The sequence below is a fragment of the Mauremys reevesii genome, unplaced genomic scaffold (assembly GCF_016161935.1).
Source record: "Mauremys reevesii isolate NIE-2019 unplaced genomic scaffold, ASM1616193v1 Contig32, whole genome shotgun sequence".
Classification (NCBI taxonomy): domain Eukaryota; kingdom Metazoa; phylum Chordata; order Testudines; family Geoemydidae; genus Mauremys; species Mauremys reevesii.
The window spans coordinates 276,797-298,225 of NW_024100843.1; the positions used below are offsets into that span (position 1 = coordinate 276,797).

At 45.6% G+C, this 21,429-nt stretch overlaps 1 protein-coding gene across 5 annotated transcripts in view; it reads left to right on the top strand.

The window, feature by feature from the left end:
• The window catches only part of LOC120393809 (butyrophilin subfamily 1 member A1-like), a 61,756-nt gene extending 42,345 nt beyond the window's left edge, over positions 1-19,411 (top strand). For all 5 annotated transcript variants that reach the window (XM_039518298.1, XM_039518296.1, XM_039518299.1 and 2 more), the window contains 3 exons: positions 17,401-17,421; positions 17,519-17,545; positions 18,539-19,411. In XM_039518298.1, the coding sequence (XP_039374232.1) occupies positions 17,401-17,421; positions 17,519-17,545; positions 18,539-19,041 (551 nt within the window). In that variant the 3' untranslated portion in view covers positions 19,042-19,411. The remainder of the gene's footprint in view (positions 1-17,400; positions 17,422-17,518; positions 17,546-18,538) is intronic.
• The last annotated feature ends 2,018 nt before the right edge of the window (positions 19,412-21,429 follow it).

Here is a 21,429-nt window from a genome sequence, read left to right on the forward strand (position 1 = left end):
CCACCTTACCGTCCATTCATCCAGCCCATACTTCTTTAACTTGCTGACAAGAATACTGTGGGAGACTGTATCAAAAGCTTTGCTAAAGTCCAGTAATAGCACATCCACTGCTTTCCCCTCATCCACAGAGCCGGTTATCTCATCATAGAAGGCAATTAGGTTAGTCAGGCATGACTTGCCCTTGTAGTTTCCTGGGTTGTTTTTATTTCCCTTTTTATAGATGGGCACTATATTTGCCCTTTTCCAGTCTTCTGGAATCTCTCCCGTCTCCCATGATTTTCCAAAGATAATAGCTAGAGGCTCAGATACCTCCTCTGTTAGCTCCTTGAGTATTCTAGGATGCATTTCATCAGGCCCTGGTGACTTGCAGGCATCTAACTTTTCTAAGTGATTTTTAACTTGTTCTTTTTTGATTTTATCTTCTAAACCTACCCCCTTCCCATTAGCATTCACTATGTTAGGCAATCCTTCAGACTTCTCAGTGAAGACCGAAACAAATCAGTTATTAAGCATCTCTGCCACTTCCAAGTTTCCGGTTACTGTTTCTCCCTCCTCACTGAGCAGTGGGCCTACCCTGTCCTTGGTCTTCCTTTTGCTTCTAATGTATTGATAAAAAGTCTTCTTGTTTCACTTTATTCCCATAGCTAGTTTAAACACATTTTATGTCTTTGCCTTTCTAATCTTGCCCCTGCATTCCTGTGTTGTTTGCCTATATTCATCCTTTGTAATATGTCCTAGTTTCCATTTTTATATGACTCCTTTTTATTTTTTAGATCATGCAAGATCTGGTGGTTAAGCCAAGCTGGTCTTTTGCCACATTTTCTATCTTTCCTACCCAGCAAAATAGCTTGCTTTTGGGCCCTTAATAGTATCCCTTTGAAAATTTGCCAACTCTCCTCAGTTGTTTTTCCCCTCAGTTTTGATTCCCATGGGACCTTACCTATCAGCTCTCTGAGCTTACCAAAATCCGCCTTCCTGAAATCCATTGTCTCTATTTTGCTGTACTCCCTTCTACCCTTCCTTAGAATTGCAAACTCTATGATTTCATGATCACTTTCACCCAAGCTGCCTTCTACTTTCAAATTCTCTATGAGTTCCTCCCTATTTGTTAAAATCAAGTCTAGAACAGCTTCCCCCCAGTAGCTTTTTCAACCTTCTGAAATAAAAGTTGTCTGCAATGCAGTCCAAGAACTTATTGGATAGTCTGTGTCCCATGTGTTATTTCCCCAACATATATCTGGATAGTTGAGTCCCCAACACCACCAAAACTTGGGCTTTGGATGATTTTGTTAGTTGTTTAAAAGCCTCATCCACCTCATCCACCTGGTTAGGTGGCCTGTAGTAGACTCCTAGCACGACATCACCCTTGTTTTTTACCCCTTTTAGCCTAACACAGAGACTCTCAACACTTCCGTCTCCTATGTCCATCTTCACCTCAGTCCAAGTGTGTACATTTTTAATATATAAGGCAACATCTCCTCCCTTTTTCCCCTGTCTATCCTTCCTGAGCAAGCTGTACCCATCCACACCAACATTCCAATCATGTGTATTATCCCACCAAGTTTCAGTGATGCCAACAATGTCACAGTTGTATTTATTTATTAGCACTTCCAGTTCTTCTTGCTTATTACCCATACTTCTCGCATTTGTATATAGGCATCTAAGATACTGGTTTGATCTTGCCTCACAGTTTTGCCCTGACCCTCCTTTCTCTCTGCCATTATAGCCCACGCTCCCTCTTGTTTCCGACCCATCTCCCAGGTCTCCATGTTCCCCACTTACCTGTGGGCTTTGCTCACCTGTCCCCATCGAACCTAGTTTAAAGCCCTCCTCACTAGGTTAGCCAGTCTGTGTCCAAATAGGGTCTTTCCCCTCCTCAGAAGGTGAACGCCATCTCTGCCTAGCAGTCCTTCGTCAAAGCATCCCGTGGGCAAGGAAGCCAAAGCCCTCCTGATGACACCATCTTTGCAGCCAGGCATTCACCTCCATGATGCATCCTTCTCTGCCCGGGCCCCTACCTTTGACAGAAAGAATTGAAGAGAATACCACCTGCGCTCCAAACTCCTTCACCCGTACTCCCAGAGCCCTGTAGTCACTCTTGATCTGCTCAGTGTCACACCTCGCAGTATCATTTGTGCCCACATGGATGAGTAGCATGGGGTAGTAGTCAGAGAGCTGGATAATCCTCGACAATGCCTCCGTAACATCTCGGATACGGGCCCCCGGCAGGCAGCATACCTCCCGAGATGAACTGTCAGGGTGACAGATGGGCACCTCCGTCCCCCTCAACAGAGAGTCTCCGACCACCACTACCCTACGTTTACTATTCACAGTGGTGGCAGCAGACCTCCCAGCCTTAGGGGTACGAGGCTTCTCCTCCTGTACCAAGAAGAGCATAACGGTTACCTATTACCACGGCAGGAGGGTTCGGAGCAGGGGTGGAGCACTGCCCGCTGCCAGAAGTAACCAGCTGCCAGTGTCCATCCTGAGCCATCTCCTCCTCCACCAGTGGTGTGTCAGCAGTCCTGCGTACTGGGACAGCTACCTCAGCTGTCTCCACATGGACACTGTCCAGAAATTGCTCGTGGATTCGGATGCTCCTCAACCTAGCCACCTCCTCCTGTAGCTCCCCCACCTGCTGCCTGAGAGATTCCACCAGTAGGCACCTTTCACATTGTATGCCCCCCCAGCCTGGATATCAGTAAGTGGAAATTGCAAGTTATAGTCCCTGCAAAACCACTCCAGGATCTGGGTAGAAGCATCCATGCTCAGGTGCTCTCTGTGGCTACAGGCGCAGTTGGAGGAGACAGAAGCAGTGCTGGCACAGGTGTTGTGGGTCTTCCTAACCATCGTAAGCCTCCCTCTCAAACTCCCCTGTCTGAAGCTCCCTGTCCACTCTGCTCCCCTGGTCGCTCTGCCCCTGGCTTTTAAAGCCTGCTTGCCCAGGTCAGTCCCACCCCCTCGTGAGTCACACTGGGGAAGGCCAATCAAAGGCAATCAAGGGAATAAGATCAGGCACTCAGTCCCAACTGCCACAGCTGCTGTAACTGAAACTGAAGTCACCTGATATCAGAATCACAATTAAAATTCAAACAGTCGAGCACACTCACTCACACCAATGGCTAGTACTCTGACCTGGTAACCTGTTCAGCAGCGGTATCTCTTGCTCTCCCTCTCAACGTACCCTGTCTGCAGCTCCCTATCCGCTTTGTGCCCCCTATGCCTCAGGTCAGAGATTTTAGGTAGCAGTGTCCATTCAGCCCCCACAGTCACTGTCCCTGTCTTGTGCCCTGCATTAGGGCTCTATAGCGTTGCACAGGCAAACTGCCCTCAGCTCCATCTCAACCGCCTTGACCTGAGATGGAGCCTCAGCAGCCTCCGATTTGAGAATACCTCATGTGTATTTTACTTTCTGTTTTGAGTTATTAGAGTTCATTCATTGCATTTCAGTCAGTTAGTGTTAATACTCCCTTTCTGTTCCCTTTTCTCCAAAAAAAAAGGACAATAAAACAATCCCCCCCTCTTTATTTTGTTATAAGACTAGCGAACTCCCTGTCCGCAGTTCTTTCTTGTCTCCTCCCTCTGAGGAAGTGAAACCTGGACAAAGTATGCCTGGCTCTTCCAGGTTTAAATGTTGCTTCTCCTACCGTGAAGCAATTCCAGTCAGTGATGTACATTCCCACTGCATTCGCTGTCTTGGAGAGTCACACGTGCCTAAAAAGTGAACTTTCTGCCTGAAATTAATATCAAGGGCTAGGAATAACCTTGAACTAAAACTATGACTACTAATGATGGAAAGTTCACTCGGCTCAGCCTGTGACCCTGGCCTCTGGGACACACACCCCACCCACCCCCATACAACAGTCTCCAAAGTGGCCGAATCCACCTAATTTCTCGGCTCAACACTCTATGGCAGCTTTGAAGAGGAAATTTTTGGATTCCTCTCAAAAAGCCACAAAAAAGCAGGCTACAAGTCATTGGGTAGAGAATCTACCACAAAGACATGAGCCTCAACAAGATCAACCACCTTGGTACTGACTGATCTACAACTGGGTACCCACGAGACAACTGGATCCTTGGGTACTGGTACCATCAGTAAGCCTAAAAACCCAATGGGCACAGGCTATGGGAGTTCGGTACCATTGGGGCAGGGGAAAGGGGTGGTAAAGAGAGAACCAGCTCCTCTAGCTCATCTCTGATATAGTGCTCTAGGGCCTTGATACCACTACTTTGACTCTGCCGAAGACCAGAACAGCACTACTGGCCATTTATCAGAGTGCAAAAGTCTCCCACTACTGTCAGCTTCTTCTACATCAGCCATTCCACTCAGCTTACCTCAGTGGTACCACCTGCTATTCTGGTATCACAGGAATTTCATTTTCCTAAAGACTTGCTGGTTTCAGAGATGCCTGAGTCGCCCTGATTCGGCACAGACACGTTCTTGGTCCTGACCACATCTCGGTGCCCAGACATATATGCAGTACCAGTGGAGTCTCCCACAGCATCCATGACAGCTCCACTTCTTCCAAGTGACGATGAGGAGGATGAAGATGAAGATGACAAATTCTCCTCAGTCTCCTTGGAAGGCTCTCTGTCCCACCCAGAAATCTCTGCAGAACCATCTTACCACCATGAGAGACATGATCCATGCAGTTGGTACAGACACCCTTGGGTGCACCCATCAATGCCCTTTTCACTCCCTCAGTGACCATACGGGGACCCGTGGGCAGCCTACAGACTCCAGTTCTTGAGGGCCCCTAGTGTTGCTCATCAGGATAGGACAAGGCTGTAAATCAACATAGACTCATAGACTCATAGATTTTAAGGTCAGAAGGAACCATTATGATCATCTAGTCTGACCTCCTGTATAATTCAGGCCACAGAATCTCACCCATCCACTTCTATAACAAACCCCTAACTTATGTCTGAGTTACTGAAATCCTCAAATTGCAGTTTGAAGACCTCAAGCTGCAGGGTTAAAGTCTCTTTTACCTGTAAAGGGTTAACAAGCTCAGTAACCTGACGAACACCTGACCAGAGGACCAATCAAGGGACAGGATAATTTCAAATCTCTGTGGAGGGAAGTCTTCGTCTGTGTTCCTTGTTGGCTCTGTGTTCTCTCTTTGGCTTTAAGAGAGGCCAGACATATCTCCAAGTTTTCCTGAAGTATTTTCTTCTATTCAGTCTAGTGAGTATTAGAAAAGCGGACTAGTCTTATAATTTAATTTCTACATTTGCAATTGTGTGTTTGCTGAAGAATTCTTTATTTCTGTTTGCTGTTACTTTGATTATTCTGAGAAAGGAGGGGAGGAAAGCCTCTCCAGTTCTTATAAGTTAGACCCTGTAAATTTTTCCATCCTGGTATTACAGAGATAGTGTACTTTCTTTCTTTCTTTTAATAAAATCTTTTATTTTAGAACTTGATTGATTTCTTCCCTTGTGTGGATTTTCAGGGAAGGGAGGGGGAAAGTGAATCCTCTTTGTTTTGATTCAAGGAATTTGAATCCAGGTATCTCTCCTAAGCACTAGGAGAGGGGAGGGGGAAATGGGTTGTTTCCTTTGTGTTGAGATTCAAGTTTGAATCTGTGTTCCCAGGGAAAGTTTTGGGGGAACAGGGAGTGTGTCAGACACTTAAAACTTGACTGGTGGCAGCAAGAAGCAGATCTAAACTAGGATTTTAGTTTAGAGGAGTCCATGCAGGTCCCCATCTTGTGGATGCTAAAGTTCCAAGTGGGGAATAAACCTATGACAGAAGACCTCAAGCTGCAGAGAATTCTCCAGCAAGTGACCCGTGCCCCATGCTGCAGAGGAAGGTGAAAAACCTCCAGGGCTTCTGCCAATCTGCCCTGGAGGAAAATTCCTTCCCGACCCCAAATATGGCAATCAGTTAAACCCTGAGCATGTGGGCAAGACTCACCAGCCAGCACCCAGGAAAGAATTTGCTGTAGTAACTCAGATCCCACCCCATCTAACATCCCATCACAGACCACTGGGCATACTTACCTGCTGATAATCAAAGATTAATTGCCAAATGAATTGCCAAAATTAGGCTATCCCATCATACCTTCCCCTCCATAAACTTATCAAGCTTAGTCTTAAAGCCAGATATGTCTTTTGCCCCCACTACTCCCCTTGGAAGGCTGTTCCAGAACTTCACTCCTCTAATGGTTAGAAACATTCATCTAATTTCAAGTCTAACCTTCCTAGTGTCCAGTTTATATCCATTTGTTCTTTTGTCCACATTGGTACTAAGCTTAAATAATTCCTCTCCCTCCCTAATATTTATCCCTCTGATATATTTATAAAGAGCAATCATATCCCCCCTCAGCCTTCTTTTGGTTAGACTAAATAAGCCAAGCTCTTTGAGTCTCCTTTCATAAGATAGGTTTTCAATTCCTCGAATCATCTTAGTAGCTCTTCTCTGTACCTGTTCCAATTTGAATTCATCCTTCTTAAACATAGGAGACCAGAACTGCACACAATATTCCAGATGAGGTCTCACCAGTGCCTTGTATAATGGTACTAGCACCTCCTTATCTTTGCTGGAAATACCGTGCCTGATGCATCCTAAAACCACATTAGATTTTAACGGACATATTACATTGACGGCTCATAGTCATCCTGTGATCAACCAATACTCTGAGGTCCTTCTCCACCTCTGTTACTTCCAACTAATGTGTCCCCAATTTATAACTAAAATTCTTGTTATTAATCCCTAAATGCAGGACCTTGCACTTTTCACTATTAAATTTCATCCTATTCCTATTACTCCAGTTTACAAGGACATCCAGATCTTCCTGTATGACATCCCGGTCCTTCTCTGTGTTAGCAATACCTCCCAGCCTTGTGTCATCCGCAAACTTTACTAGCACATACCCACTTTTTGTGCCAAGGTCAGTAATGAAAAGATTAAATAAGATTGGCCCCAAAACCGATCCCTGAGGAACTCCACTAGTAACCTCCTTCCAGCCTGACAGTTCACCTTTCAGTATGACCCGTTGTAGTTTCCCCTTTAACCAGTTCCTTATCCACCTTTCAATTTTCATATTGATCCCCATCTTTTCCAATTTAACTAATAATTCCCCATGTGGAACCGTATCAAATACCTTACTGAAATCGAGGTAAATTAGATCCACTGCATTTCCTTTGTCTAAAAAACCTGTTTCCTTCTCAAAGAAGGAGATCAGGTTGGTTTGGCAAGATCTACCTTTTGTAAAACCATATCTACCTTTTGTAAAACTATGGCAGACAGCACCGTGTTAAAACAACATCCTATGGCAAAAACTTAAAACAACTTGAAAATCATATTTTTAGGTGTCCCTGCAATTTAGGATTGCTAATTACCAAGCTCTTATGGTGAAATACAACCATATCAATTATTTTACATTAAACACCTTCACTGACCATCTCCCAGCAGCTTCAGGTGATCATTGCTGAGGGGCAGCTTCTGCAAGGACATTGTTGCAGGCCCCTCTCTAAACACCGCTGGCACAGCTGCCTGCTTCATCTCAACAGCAGTGGGCATGTGGAGGGCTTCTTGGCTTCACCTTTCTGACTTTCCAAGGGAAGTCTAGTCTACTGTGGAGGTCCTTCCATTTGAAGGATCCAAATCATTTGCAGAAAAAATGGATGAATCCCTCCACAAACTAAAAGACTCTAGAGCCATGTCGTAGGTTTCACCCCCACTCCGGACTTTAGAGTATAGATATGAGGACCTGCATGTGAACCCCTAAGCTGAATTACCATCTTAGATCTGGTTTTGTTGCCACCACTCCCAAGTACTAACTCCCTTCCCTGGGTAGTCTTAAGAGACTTCTTCAAAAATTTCCTGGTGGACACCGATCCAACCTCTTGGAACTTAATACAAGGAGCATTTAACCATCCTCCTTCCTTTCCCTCACCAATTCCTGGTGAGTCCAGATCCAATCCCCTTACTTCTTAACACAAGGAAAAATAAATCAGGTTCTTAAAAATAAGACTTTTAATTAAAGAAAAAAAAAGTAAAAGAAAAAAAACCTCTGGGAGCGATTAGCATACCAGCTACTCTCACAGACGACAGATTCAAAACACAGAGGATGTTCCCCTGGGCAAAAACTTAGTACACTAAAGAATTCCCAATTTGATTATTCCTCTAATTGCAAAAGACAAAGTCACAAAAGAAAATAAACATAAACCTATTTATTCTTTTCTAAAACTTACTACTCTGATAAGAGGCTGGTTCCTTGATCTTTTTCACTCCGGCCAAAACTGAAGCTGACTAAATGAAAGAAACTTCCCTCCTTCTTTTTGAAACCTCTTGTTCCCCCATTGGTTCCTCTGGTCAGGTGTCAGCTAGGCTAGGTGAACTTTTTAACCCTTTACAGGTAAAAGAGGCATTAACCTGTGGGGTTACATCATCCCTATGCTGCCTTGGTGGAAAGTTACAGCAGCAGGACAACAAGAATAGAGGAGTTAGATAAAGTTGTTATGAGAAAGTAGGGAACTGCCAGAGCGAGGCAAATGCCAGGTGGCCTAATTGGGATCAGATAAGTTGCATGGGAAATGGGAAACCAGTAAGCAAAGGGCCATGCATGTGAAAAGTGTGTGTATCAGACAAAGAACCAATCAGCAGCAATGTAATGTTGGTGTGTCTGACGTTTGCTAATATGGAGAAGCCTATATAATATGATGCATTGTAAATAATAAATGATTCAGCTTGCAATCATATTGGTTGTTGTGCTTTATCCGGCCCGCTTGAGAGGCACCGAGACGCAACAAATGGTGACCCCGACGTGATTCGTATTGAATCATGATAGTGTCGGGAGCCTGAGCCCAGAGGCGAACGGCCAGGAGCCTGAGCCCAGAGGCGGGGAGTGCCTATCCGACGTGATTCGTATCGAATGCTGAAAGTGTCGGTGGCCTAGTCTCGGTGGCCTGTTCCAGGCGGAAGAGCCGCGGCGGGGAGTGCTGGAGAAGGGCCGGCCCCCGGGCGTCCAAAGGAGAGGCGCATCTGAGCTCAGAGGTGAGCGGCTAATATGGGAACCGCTGCATCAGCAGAAGAAAAGATAACACAGAAGCCTTTATTGCACATTATGAAGCGGCAGGGAGAAAGGCTCCCCTCTGATATGTTATCCCGCCCGCTGCGGTGGGGACACAGAAGGGGACTTTTCGTTAAACCAAATACAGTCTTTGATAAAACTGTTTGGGAGCGGCTACGCTCCGAGCTTTGGGAGTCGGTGACTCAGGGCGATAAGGAAGCTTTCTCCCTGAGTCAAGTATGGAGTAAAACAAGGAAGAAAATACAGAAGCCTTTATTGCACATTATGAACCGACAGGGGGAAAGAATTTCCCCTGCTGCACTGATTTACTCATTAAGAAGAGAGGGGGAGTTGGGGAGGCTCCTCCTGATCGGCCTTCGGGTACAGGACGAGGAGGTGCTCCGCTGGAAGCGAGCCCTGGACGGGAAAACTTTGGAGTGCACGGCGCAGGCAGAGGCTCATGCCGTGGCCCCGGAGGTCGTTCGGACCTACAAGCAAGTAAGTTGTTTTGGCAGCAGCCCGGAGAAGGCGTCCCACGCTGGCTGGTTTGAGCCGGGGACAGTGCCGGGAATACCTTATGCTTCTCCGGTATGAGCAGCAACAGATGGGTGTTCTGACACAGGATTTACAGTTTAAAAGAAGCCAAGCAGGGAAAGAAAAGGAACAGGATGATTTAATCGAAGAAAAGCTTATTCTTTTCTCGCCCCAGTCAAGGACACTAAGACTTGGCGAATAGCCCAGACTAAAGAGAGCTTGACTGGGCCCAAAAAAGTTAATGAGAGCTGCAAAATCCTGCCAGGCACTAACGGAATGTGTTAGCTGTCTCCTTTCACAGGTATGGAAGAGCTGCCCAAAGATCCTAGCAGCCCTGCCATTTTTGCAACCAGAAGACTGACTGCTGGGACCCATGATTTTATTGCAAAAGACCCCTTCACATCAGGAGAATTTTTCTACTGATGATTGGCCTAATTATTTTTTAGTTCCATTGTGCTTTTAAATAGCAGGAAAAAAGGACAAGGTAACGTGCTGGCTAATTTTTCCCTTGTCCGCTGCAGCCCCCACATCCTGATTATTTTCCCCCGTAGAAGCTGAACCACGACGGTGGTGGAAAAGAAGAAAAAACACTCACGTTGTTGATATTGCCAAAGACCAGAAATTCCTGACTAAAAAGACATTGAGAACTGACCCTGGTGAAGAAATAAAGAATTGTACACTGGCAGGAAGAAATTTGGGACTCCTGCTGAGAAATGTGATGTTAATTGGATTTTGGGACTTATTCTACAGGCTGCGCCCTGTATTTTGGATACAATTTTTAGCATATATTGCCCTCCCTAATTGGATTGTAATGATATTACCCCCCCCCATTACTACCCCAGTTTTTTAGAGTTTAATTGTTTTTTGTTTTTAAAGTTTGAGAAAACTCAGCCAAAAGGTTTGTTGAGTATTCTCAAGGGGGGGGGGAGTTTATGGTGTTATTAGGCATGAATTTAGGTAATTTGGGAGAATGGCTTTGAATTTATGTGACCCAAAGTACCTTTATGTAAAGTGCTTTTGTTAGCCTTATTAGATTTTGTTAATTTTGTGTTATGTGCTGATTATTGGTTGTTGTAGATTGCTTGATACTAGATGTAGCCTATATTTAAAATAGATAGGCTGATTGTAAATGTTGTAATTAAAGTTTTATGCATAAAATGTAGCCCCCATGGTGGGAAAGTATAGATAATTGCTTGCAGTAGAGATTAGAAGGGTGGGGGCTAGTTAAGAAGTACACCCTCCTAGCTAATTGATAGTGAAATAATTTGGTGTTCATGTAAAGAACGGTTTAGCAAGAGAAAAAAAAGGATCGGGCCCAGGCGGCGGGCAACAGACAACAAGCTTGGAAAACTGGTTGATAACCTTGAGGGTGTAGTTGATAGAAAAGGTAATTAACTACAAGCGAGTAATGTTAGGCAGAGTAAAAAGTTAACTCTGTGGTTGCTAGAGGGAACAGCAGTTGAATTTTGTAAAGATGCTAAAGAGTAAAGTTTTTGGTGTTTTTGAAATGTTTGTAAATAAATTTAGGTAAAGATATTAGTTTGTAATTGTTTGGCTATAAATAATTTTGCTGTATTAGCTGAAGAATGTATATAGTGCTATGTAATTGTAATTGTATTAGGCTTAAGGGCATATAAGTGGTGATTTTTTTTTTTTTTTTTAGTGTTTAAAAGCAGAAGTTAATAGTAAGAATCCTTAAATTGTGGATAGCTTTGAATTTAGAAGTAAGCCAGTAAGCAATTGTATTATTGTAAATGATTTAATTGATAAAGTGATTTTTCTGTTTTGTACGCCCTTTGCAATGAAGTTTAAAGAGGTTTATTGGATGTTTTTCTTTTTTTTAAGAAAAGAGGGGGAGATGTGGGGTTACATCATCCCTATGCTGCCTTGGTGGAAAGTTACAGCAGCAGGACAACAAGAATAGAGGAGTTAGATAAAGTTGTTATGAGAAAGTAGGGAACTGCCAGAGCGAGGCAAATGCCAGGTGGCCTAATTGGGATCAGATAAGTTGCATGGGAAATGGGAAACCAGTAAGCAAAGGGCCATGCATGTGAAAAGTGTGTGTATCAGACAAAGAACCAATCAGCAGCAATGTAATGTTGGTGTGTCTGACGTTTGCTAATATGGAGAAGCCTATATAATATGATGCATTGTAAATAATAAATGATTCAGCTTGCAATCATATTGGTTGTTGTGCTTTATCCGGCCCGCTTGAGAGGCACCGAGACGCAACATTAACCCTTAACTACCTCTTTATGACAAGCCACTTTGCATTCACTGAGAATTTATGCAACTGCACAAAAAAGGAAATATAATAAATCACAGATGACAGACATCCCAGCCTCATAAATTTTCTCCTCCCCAGAGGCATTATGAACCCCAACAGAAAACACAATGAATAAATAGAAGATCAACTGCCCCACAATCATCAACATTACAGCCATCTACATCTATGAATGAATTCTGATGTGTTGTCTGAGGCCCCGAGTTACCACCCCCATTTTAATTTGCTGCAAAAACCCCAAAATCACCATTAGTTTGGCAACTGCCTTGCTCTTTTTCATCAAAACTGGGACCAAGTGGATTTTGGAGATTATCTCCACAGGATATTCGATCCATTTTACCTCCCTCACTCCTGCCTACCCCCCACCCCAGCCCTCCTCAGGAACCCGTCTCATGAGCAGCTTTTACATCAGGAAACAAGCTATCTTCTGAACATAAGGTTCTATAGAACCAGTTCCTACTCAACACAGAGGGAAGGGCTTCAACTCCAAGTACTTCCAGATACTGAAAAAGAATGGTGATTGGAGACACATTCTGGATCTAAGATCACTCAACAAATTTGTAAAGATACAGTGCTTCAAGAAGGTTACTTTGGCAGCAGTAATCCCATCTCTGGACCATAGGAACTCGTTCTCGACCCTTGACCTACAAGATGCTTATTTCCATATCGCGATCCACCGAAGGTTTCTAGTATTCACTCTGGGACAAGACCACTTTCATTGTCTGCACTCAGAGTGTTCTCAAAGGTCCTTCCTGTGGTTGCAGTGCTCCTTCGCAAACAAAGAGTGATAATATTCCTGTATCTGGATGATTGCCTGCTCAAGGCATGCTCCTTTGATGATGCTTTGACACCCTCACAAAAGACTGTGGACCTATTTCTCCAATTGTCTCTAAAAGTAGACATTCAAAAGACCATATTAACTCAAGTATAACATCTGGAATTCATAAGGGCCTACCTAGATGCAGCAGACGCCAAAGCCTTCCTCTCCTTATGCAGGTTCAACACTATAGACAACTTAATCTTGACCACCCTCAGACCTTGGTCAGAATTGGTCTTCAACTACTGGGACACATGGTAGCAGCCACCTTTGTAATAAATCACATGAGACTCCACAAGTACTGCCTTCAGTGATGGTTCAGCACAGTATACATACCAGGCACACACAGTATAAACAAACTTCTATTGATGCCCTCAACAGTCAAAAACTCCCTTGACTAGTGGAAAGATCCTCAGAATGTCTGCTCAGGAGTTCCCTTCACTCAACCACCCTCAAACTCTGAACAAAGACTCTCTAGATGGATTTCAGACTCCATTACCCCTTTGCTATCACACTTATGGCATTCAACCTTCCTGTACAGGTCAAACTCACTCCAGGAGATCTCTCTCTACTTACACCACCTTACTCAAGAATGTTCCAGTCACAGACATGTGCAGAGCAGAAACTTGGACATCTGCTCACCCATTTGCTGAACATCATGTAGTCACCCACAACTCAGCAAAAGCACCTTAAAAGTGTGGTGGGGGGGCACAGGTCCCTGAACTGTGGTTCCACCCCACATGCCATGCCCCCCCCGAGGCACCGCCCCTGCCCCTTCTTCCTGTGCTCACGCCACCCATTCCCCCCCCAAGGCCCTGTCCTCACACTACCTCATCTCCCCAAGCCCCTGACCTTGCACCAACCCTTCCCCCAAAACCCCAATTTGACCCCTCCTTCCCCACAAGACCTTGCTTGCGGCTCACTCCTATCCCCCCACACTTGACCTTACAGCTGCCAAAAAGTTGAGGGAGGGCCTAACCCCTTGATCCCCCCTGTTCCGGCACCCCTGCATCCGGTGCTATATTTTATTCCAGTGTCTGATGCTCAGTACTAGACTCGACTCTGAAACTCCACCCCTCCATTAAGGGTACTGCTGCAGCGTTGCTGAGAGCAGAGCAACCATAGAGACACCACTGAAAGAAGACGAAAGGGTTACTCACCTTGTGCCGTAACTGTGGTTCTTTGAGAGGTGTGTCCCTGTGGGTGCTCCACTACTTGCCTCCTTCCCCTCTGTTTTGGTGCTCTTACCTATGAGCTCTGTGGTAGAGAAGGAACCGGGGGCAGTTTGTTTGCACAGCACTATATTGACCTAATGCAGAGCACAAGATGGGGAGAGTGTATGTGTGGGCCAAACAGAAACTGCTACCTAAAATCTCTGATTTGAGGCCCAGGGGTATGAATACACAGAGTGGAGTACACAGAGGGACACATCTCGAGGATCTGCAGTTACTGCACAAGGTGAGTAACCCTTTCTTATCCCATTTTACACTCAGGGAACTGAGGCCCAGAGATCAGGGCCCCAATTCAGCTAGAATCAGGCTTAATTTTAAGCGTGTGAATAATCCCATTATTATAAGTCAGTCTCTCACTGTCAGGCATTTTTTCCAGCCCTCAATTAATTTTTGTGGCTCTTTTCTGCATCCCTTCCAGTTTTTCAACGTCTTTTCTTCAAATGAGGTCAGCCAGTTGTTCAGGCAACCCCACAGCCAGGTGCACTGGCTGCCAGCCACTGCTGGAGTGGCTCAGGGCAGCTGGTCCCAGGGACCACCTGAGCAATGGTCCCTTGGGCGGCCAGAGCAGCTGCTGCTCAGTGGCCCCTGGCAGCTGGTGCCACTGGCCATGCCCCCCCTCCAGTAGCGGCCCCCCTAAGATTTATTTAGGGGTACTTATAGTATGTCTAATGGCCTCTTCTATCTCTCGCTCTGTGATAGGCCCTTGTTCTACCTCCATCTGAAAACTCGTTTCCTCTATTTCAACTACCTCTTCAGGATTTGGTCTATTTAGAGTCTCTCTAAAATGCTCTGCCCATCGATTAATTTGTTCTTTCTCTTCTATCAATATTCTCCCATCCTTTCCTCTAACCACTGTTGACCTATCGCCAGTCCATTCTCAAGACATAAATCTACAAATGACCATTATCATTTCTCTCTCCAACTCCTTCCCGCCCCATACATGCTTCATACCTGTCGTTATTGGAACCGACTTTAGCGTTGAAGTCGCCCATCAAAATCAGGGATGTCGTGGCATGGGGTCTTAAGTATCTCTTCCTGAAGTCTGATATAGAACAAGTCTTTTTCCTCTTCCTCGGCTTGTTCAGTAGGTGCATAACATTGGATGATGGTGGTCTTCGCATATCTGGAGAAGAATCTCGCTCTTATTATTCTGGAGGTAACAGGACTCCATCCTAACAAACTCTTTCTCATCTGTTTGTCGACAAGGATGCCCACCCCTTCATGGTGATATCCATCTGTGCGTCCTGAATAAAAAATTGTCTCACCAGAGTCCAGTGTTAACATACCAGTGTCCGTCCACCTCATCTCACTGATCCCAAGGATGTTAATACCATATTTTCTCATTTCCTTTGTTACTAATGCTGTTCTCCCTGTTTCATACATTGTTCAAACATTCCATACCGCTATCTTTATTTGTTTTTTGGGTTTAACCAGAGACTCCATCGAAACAGGGACTTCCTTTCGGCTTTGATCCCTGTTTGTCATATTTGGCATCTCTGGCTGGCTACCCACGATTTTGTGAATTTCTGGAGATTTGATTGACGTTTGAAGAGGCCATTAGACAGACAAAAGAAAATAGGGCACCAGGCGAAGATAGGATAACCGCAGAAATGCTAAAAGCCGACCTGAATATGAGTGACGGGATTCTAGAGGAGCTATTCAACAAGGCATGAGAAGAAGAGAAAGTACTTGAAGCCTGGAAGAAAGGTATCATTGTGAAATTACCAGAGAAGGGTGATTTGTCTTTGTGTGATAACTGGAGAGGTATAAACCTGTTATCAGTGCTCGGGAAGGTTTTCTGCAGAGTCCTGTTACAGAGAATAAGACAAGCAGTAGAAGAGATCCTGAGGGAAGAACAAACAGGATTTAGGAGTGGGAGAGGATGCGTTGATCAGATATTTGTATTATGTATGATAATGGAACAATCCCTTGAATGGAACTCGACACTGTTCATTAACTACCTTGATTTCGAGAAGGCATTTGATAGCGTCCACCATCCATCTCTCTGGAATATCCTAAAAACATATGGATTCCCTCCGAAAGTTATTAACATCCTCAAAGATATGTATGCCGATAATAAGTGTTGTGTTCGCCATGAAGGACAGCGGAGCGAGTGGTTCCATGTGAGAACGGGAGTTAGACAAGGATGTGTTATTTCGCCCATCCTATTTCTTGTGGTTATAGACTGGGTGATGCGGAAAGCCACCGAAGATAGGCCAAGAGGGATCGCATGGGGACCCTCTGGTCATATTGAAGATTGTGACTTTGCGGATGACATCGCCCTGATTTCAAGCTCTCAGATGGACCTCCAAGAGAAGACTGATAGAGTAGGTAGAGCAGCAAGGTGCGTGGGACTTAATATCCACACCGGTAAGAGCAAAACAATGAAAGTAAAAACAGCCAGCTCGACGAAGACAGTAGTATGTGACGTAGAATTGGAGGAGGTGAACAATTTTAAATATCTTGGTAGTTACATATCAGCTGATGGTAATATTCAGAAGGAGATATCTACGAGAATTGGTCTTGCAGCAACTGCATTCTATAGACTTCAGAACATTTGGAGGTCGGCCATCTTGCAAATGAAAACCAAGGTAGAGATCTACAGGTCGAACGTCCGCTCTGTGTTGCTTTATGCAGCGGAAACATGGAGGACCAACAAGAAGATAGAAAGTCGGCTTCGGGGTTTTGAAGGAAGGTGTCTTAGGCGAATTCTTAACATACACTGGCCTCAGCATATCACCAATGTTGAAGTGAGCCGATTAACGAGCATTAACAACATAGTGGATGAAGCCAAACAACGAAGATGGAGGTGGTTGGGGCATGTGTTGAGAATGGGTGCTAATAGACACCCTCATATTGCCCTACGATGGACACCACAAGGAAGAAGGAGGAGAGGTAGACCATTGGGGACGTGGCGAAGGACCATTGAAGAGGAAATGAAAGGCATGGGAATGAAGTGGGATGAAATTTGCTGCCTCGCTCAAGAACGAAATGAATGGAGGAGAATGGTTGACGCCTTATGCTCCACTGGTAGTGAGTAAGAGGAAGAAGAAGAAGACGACTTATAGTATAAGTTATGAACTGGTCACGGTGAATTTTTTGTTTATTGCCCGTGACCTGTCCACAACTTTATCTAAAAATAACTGTGACTAAATCATAGCCTCATGCATGGTACAGGGGTGACTGAGTGAAGGTTTAAGGTCTGTGATATACTGGAGGTCAGACTACAATCCTTCTGGCCTTAAACTCTGTGAATCTATGAGTTTCTGTAAAAACTACACCACAGGTGAGCCTGGCTAGGGCAGGGCCATGGGAGCCCAGCGAGGGTCAGATGCCAAGAAGGGGTGTGTGATCCATGGAGAGATCTATGAGGATGGAGCTCAGGCCAGGAGACCTGGGCAGAAAGAGGCCAGCAAAGAGCACAGTGGAGAGGGCAAAATGGGCCTTTAAAGGCACATTCCCTAACCCAGGAGCTGTTGTAGAACTCACTGCATATTCATGTCTCTTTGTTTGCAGAGAAATCCCTGCCTGAACTTGGTAAGTGCCATGTGCCTCCTTTCCCACATATGACATTGTGTCCTATGCCAGCAGGCATGCTCCGGGGACTGCTCACCTCTTGTGTGTTTGATTTCAGGCTGGAGTAAAGTCAGCAAAAATTCAGGTAAGTGAAGCTGGTATTTTAATGACAGATACACACACATGCGCACACACACACACACACACACACACACACACCACTCTGCTGCCCACAGATGCACACATGCCAGAAGTCACAGGGAAAGAGCAGTATGATCAGCAAAAATGCCAGATTCGTCCTCAGTTTCCTTGCATGAAACAAATGCTCACACTTAACTATGGAGTCACGAGTGCTCCAGTGTAATTGCAATACCTTAGAGTGCTCCTGAGGCCGGGAACTTACCCGCTGTCAGTTCAGGGGGGTAGGTGCTGACAGAAGTTGGTAATTATGGTTCAGAGTTGGGGTTTTACTGGACACACATGGTGAATTCTCATGTATTGTGTTGTTAATTGACTTCATGAATTAGAAGAGTTCTAGGAAACTGTAAATTACCTTAACTGGCTGTGGGTAATTGTCTTAATGCTTTTTGGACTCTGGTGAAATCTCTGTTTTTACAGAGCTGTCAATCAGTAGCTCTTTGGCCAATTCACTTCAAATTTGGTAGAAAAATTCTACCTCAGACCCAGACCAAATCTACCAAATTTGAGCCTGATACGACTCTGTGGGTGTTAGAATACAGGGCTCCCAACTCAGGTGTAGATTGGAGACTCAGTTGTGGTGTTAGCTGTGGAGATGTGGGAGCGGCCCCACAGCACAGATTTTGTGGTAGGTGACTACTGAGTTAATTTAATGGATGAAATGATGACCGTGTGTGTAACACCTGTGCTCACTCCTCACAGTGGCCTCAGTAGAGGTTACAGACAGGCCCAATGGAAGCTAGAGGCATTTCCAGCTCTTTCAGGGGAATCATTTGCTCCTAGTGCCTGGGAGGAGAGCTGCAGTGAAATGCAGAGATGCAGGGCCCCAGGAGGTAGAGGCTGGAAATCAGTGTCCTAGCTAAGTAGAGCTGGGTGGTAGGATGGGAAACAGCCCCTATGGGTTGGGCTCTGCCCCTGATGCTCTGCCCCATCTCTGCAGCGATGGTGATTCTGGATCCGGACACGGCTCACCCCAGCCTCCTGGTCTCTGAGAATCGGCGATCTGTGAAATTGAGGGGCCTGCAGCAGGATGTGCCTGACAACCCTGAGAGATTTGACCGTGAAACCTGCGTGCTGGGATTGGAAGGGTTCACCTCGGGGCAACACTACTGGGAGGTAGCCTTTGGAGGTGGTAGGATCTGGGCTGTGGGGGTGGCCAGAGAGTCTGTCAGGAGGAAAGGCTGGATCAACTTTTCTCCTGAGGAGATGATCTGGGCCATGGATCAGTGTGGGGGCCATTTCCGGGCTTGCACTTCCCCGGATATCCTCCTGCCCCTGACTGTGAGCCCCGGGAGGATCGGGGTGTATCTAGACTATGAGCAGGGCCGGGTGTCATTTTATCAACCTGGTATGGAGGCCCCAATCTACATTTTCACAACCTCTTTCACTCGGAAGCTCCACCCTTTCTTCTGGGTGTACACCCCAATCACGCTGTGTCCCTGAGATATGGCATGGGGGGGATAGCACCTCTCATTGGGGCCCAGCCCTGCCCATGTGAGTCTGGCTGTTCATTGCACTGAGCTCACACAGAGGTGGCTTGAAGCCACTTTGCTTTTCAGTGTTAAAGTGGCTAGTAACTCCTGAGGATGTGGCTGCTTCCGGCTGAAGGCATGTGCAACATGCCAGCAGCACAGTAAAGATGTGCAGTGTATGGATACCAAATGCATCATTCCTTCTTTTCTTTGTATATGCACAGCTCTAATGCAATTGGTCTGGCAGTAAGGATTGCTCATTGGATGAGTATTTATGCTAATCAGTACATGAACACTAGAACTGGCTGGAAAATACATTTTAACATTAAATAAAAATATCAAAGAGGTGTTTGTTTTGTTGTTTTTCTGAAATGGGCAAATTTTTCATTTTTCAAAATTTCACATTACCTATTTTTTATTCTCAACATTTGGGATTTTACAAAATTAATATTTTCACTTTTGAAAATGCTACCATGTGATTAAGCTGAGGGCTCAAAATTGGCAAAGCAGAAGGAATCGTGATATTATGGTGATGAGTAAGAAGCAACGTAGAATAGAACCCAAAAACAATACATAATAAGATCCTCCCCTCCCCAAATAAAAGGTTTAGTTGCAAATTTTGTAGTAATGCAAAAATCTCAAGAAAATCCAAACATTTTCACACAAAAAATCTGTTTTTCAAAACTGGCCAAATTTCCTCAAAATACTTTTTTAATTAAAATATTTGTTCAGCTCTAATTAACACCTGTAATTGCATATAACAATGAATGTTTCCTAGTTCTTAGTTCTGTAATTTCTGAACTGACCATCATAGATAAGTGGAAGTCAGGTCACAAGGAGTAAGAACATGTGTCAAACTATGTCCTGAAATATCACATTGTCCACAATGGATAAAAGGCTCCAAGAAAGCTGATTCCTAACCAGTAACCATGTTCTGTGACAATATTGGTGAACAAAATGGAGTCAGAGGAATGGAGGGAGCTCCAGTTCTCTAGATGAGTGTTGTACCTTTGTTGCCAAGAAGGCTAACAGCATTTTGGGCTGTATAAGTAGGGGCATTGCCAGCAGATCGAGGGATGTGATCATTCCCCTCTATTCGACATTTGTGAGGCCTCATCTGGAGTACTGTGTCCAGTTTTGGGCCCCATACTACAAGAAGGATGTGGAAAAATTGGAGAGAGTCCAGCGGAGGGCAAGGAAAATGATATGGGGGCTGGAGCACATGACTTATGAGGAGAGGCTGAGGGAACTGGGATTGTTTAGTCTGCAGAAGAGAAGAATGAGGGGGGATTTGATAGCTGCTTTCAACTACCTGAAAGGGGGTTCCAGAGAGGATGGATCTAGACTGTTCTCAGTGGTACCAGATGACAGAAAAAGGAGTAATGGTCTCAAGTTGCAGTGGGGGAGTGTAAGGGTGTGGACTCACCCCTGCGGCGCCTCCTGCTGGTCATCCTCAGGAATTACCTCATTTTCCAGCCAGGAGCACCCTCTGCAGGCCGGTGATCCTCCTTACCGCTGCTGGCCCGTGTCCCTCCCAGGACCCCCGGTGCCCCTTTAACTGGGTGCTGCCCCCTGGCAGTATCCCCACAGTCTGGGCCTCCCCCTCCAGGAGAACTCCCACCCACTATCCCCACTTTGCCTCAGTCTTGGCTACTGCCCAGTCTCCATCTAGGCTCGTTCACTGGGGTTGACTGCAGTGTGAGCCACTCATCACAGGAAATGGGGGGTTGGACCTGCTGCCTCTGGCTACCCCAACCCCCACCACCACCACTGCCCCCTCCACTACCCCCGCAGGCTGCTTACCATCAGCCTCAGCTCCTACCTCTGTGCTGGGAGAGAAGCTGAGCCCTGCTTAGGGGGCGGGGCTTCTCTGCTTAGGGGTCCTATAAAGGTAGCCAGCCAGTCAGGCAGCGGCATAGACAGCTGCAGCGGCACAGCAGCCAGCAAACAGAGCTGTAAACAGGGGAGTTTCAGTGGAAGTTGACAGGGGGAGGTTGCGGGGGAGACTTAGAGACCTAGGCAGAGGAACTGACAGGCTAGTGAAGGGAGTGGGTGGTGTTCTGCCAGTGTTCTGGTGCCTGTTGGGGGTTTGTTTTGGTTTGTGTTTCCTGGACTAACAGGTGTTAGGTGGGAAGGCTATGACTGATACAGAGGCAGCAGTGAAAGACACGATGAGGATGACTGGATGTGGAAGCTGCGGCATGTACATGATCTTGGAGGGAGTACCTGAAAAGAGTTTCGTCTGCATGAAGTGTCGCCCGATAGAGCTGATGGAAGAAAAGATCCGAGGACTGGAGTTGCTGGTGGATACTCTGGTGGAATGTAGAAGGGGGTCTGAGCAGATGATGGAGCAAAGACA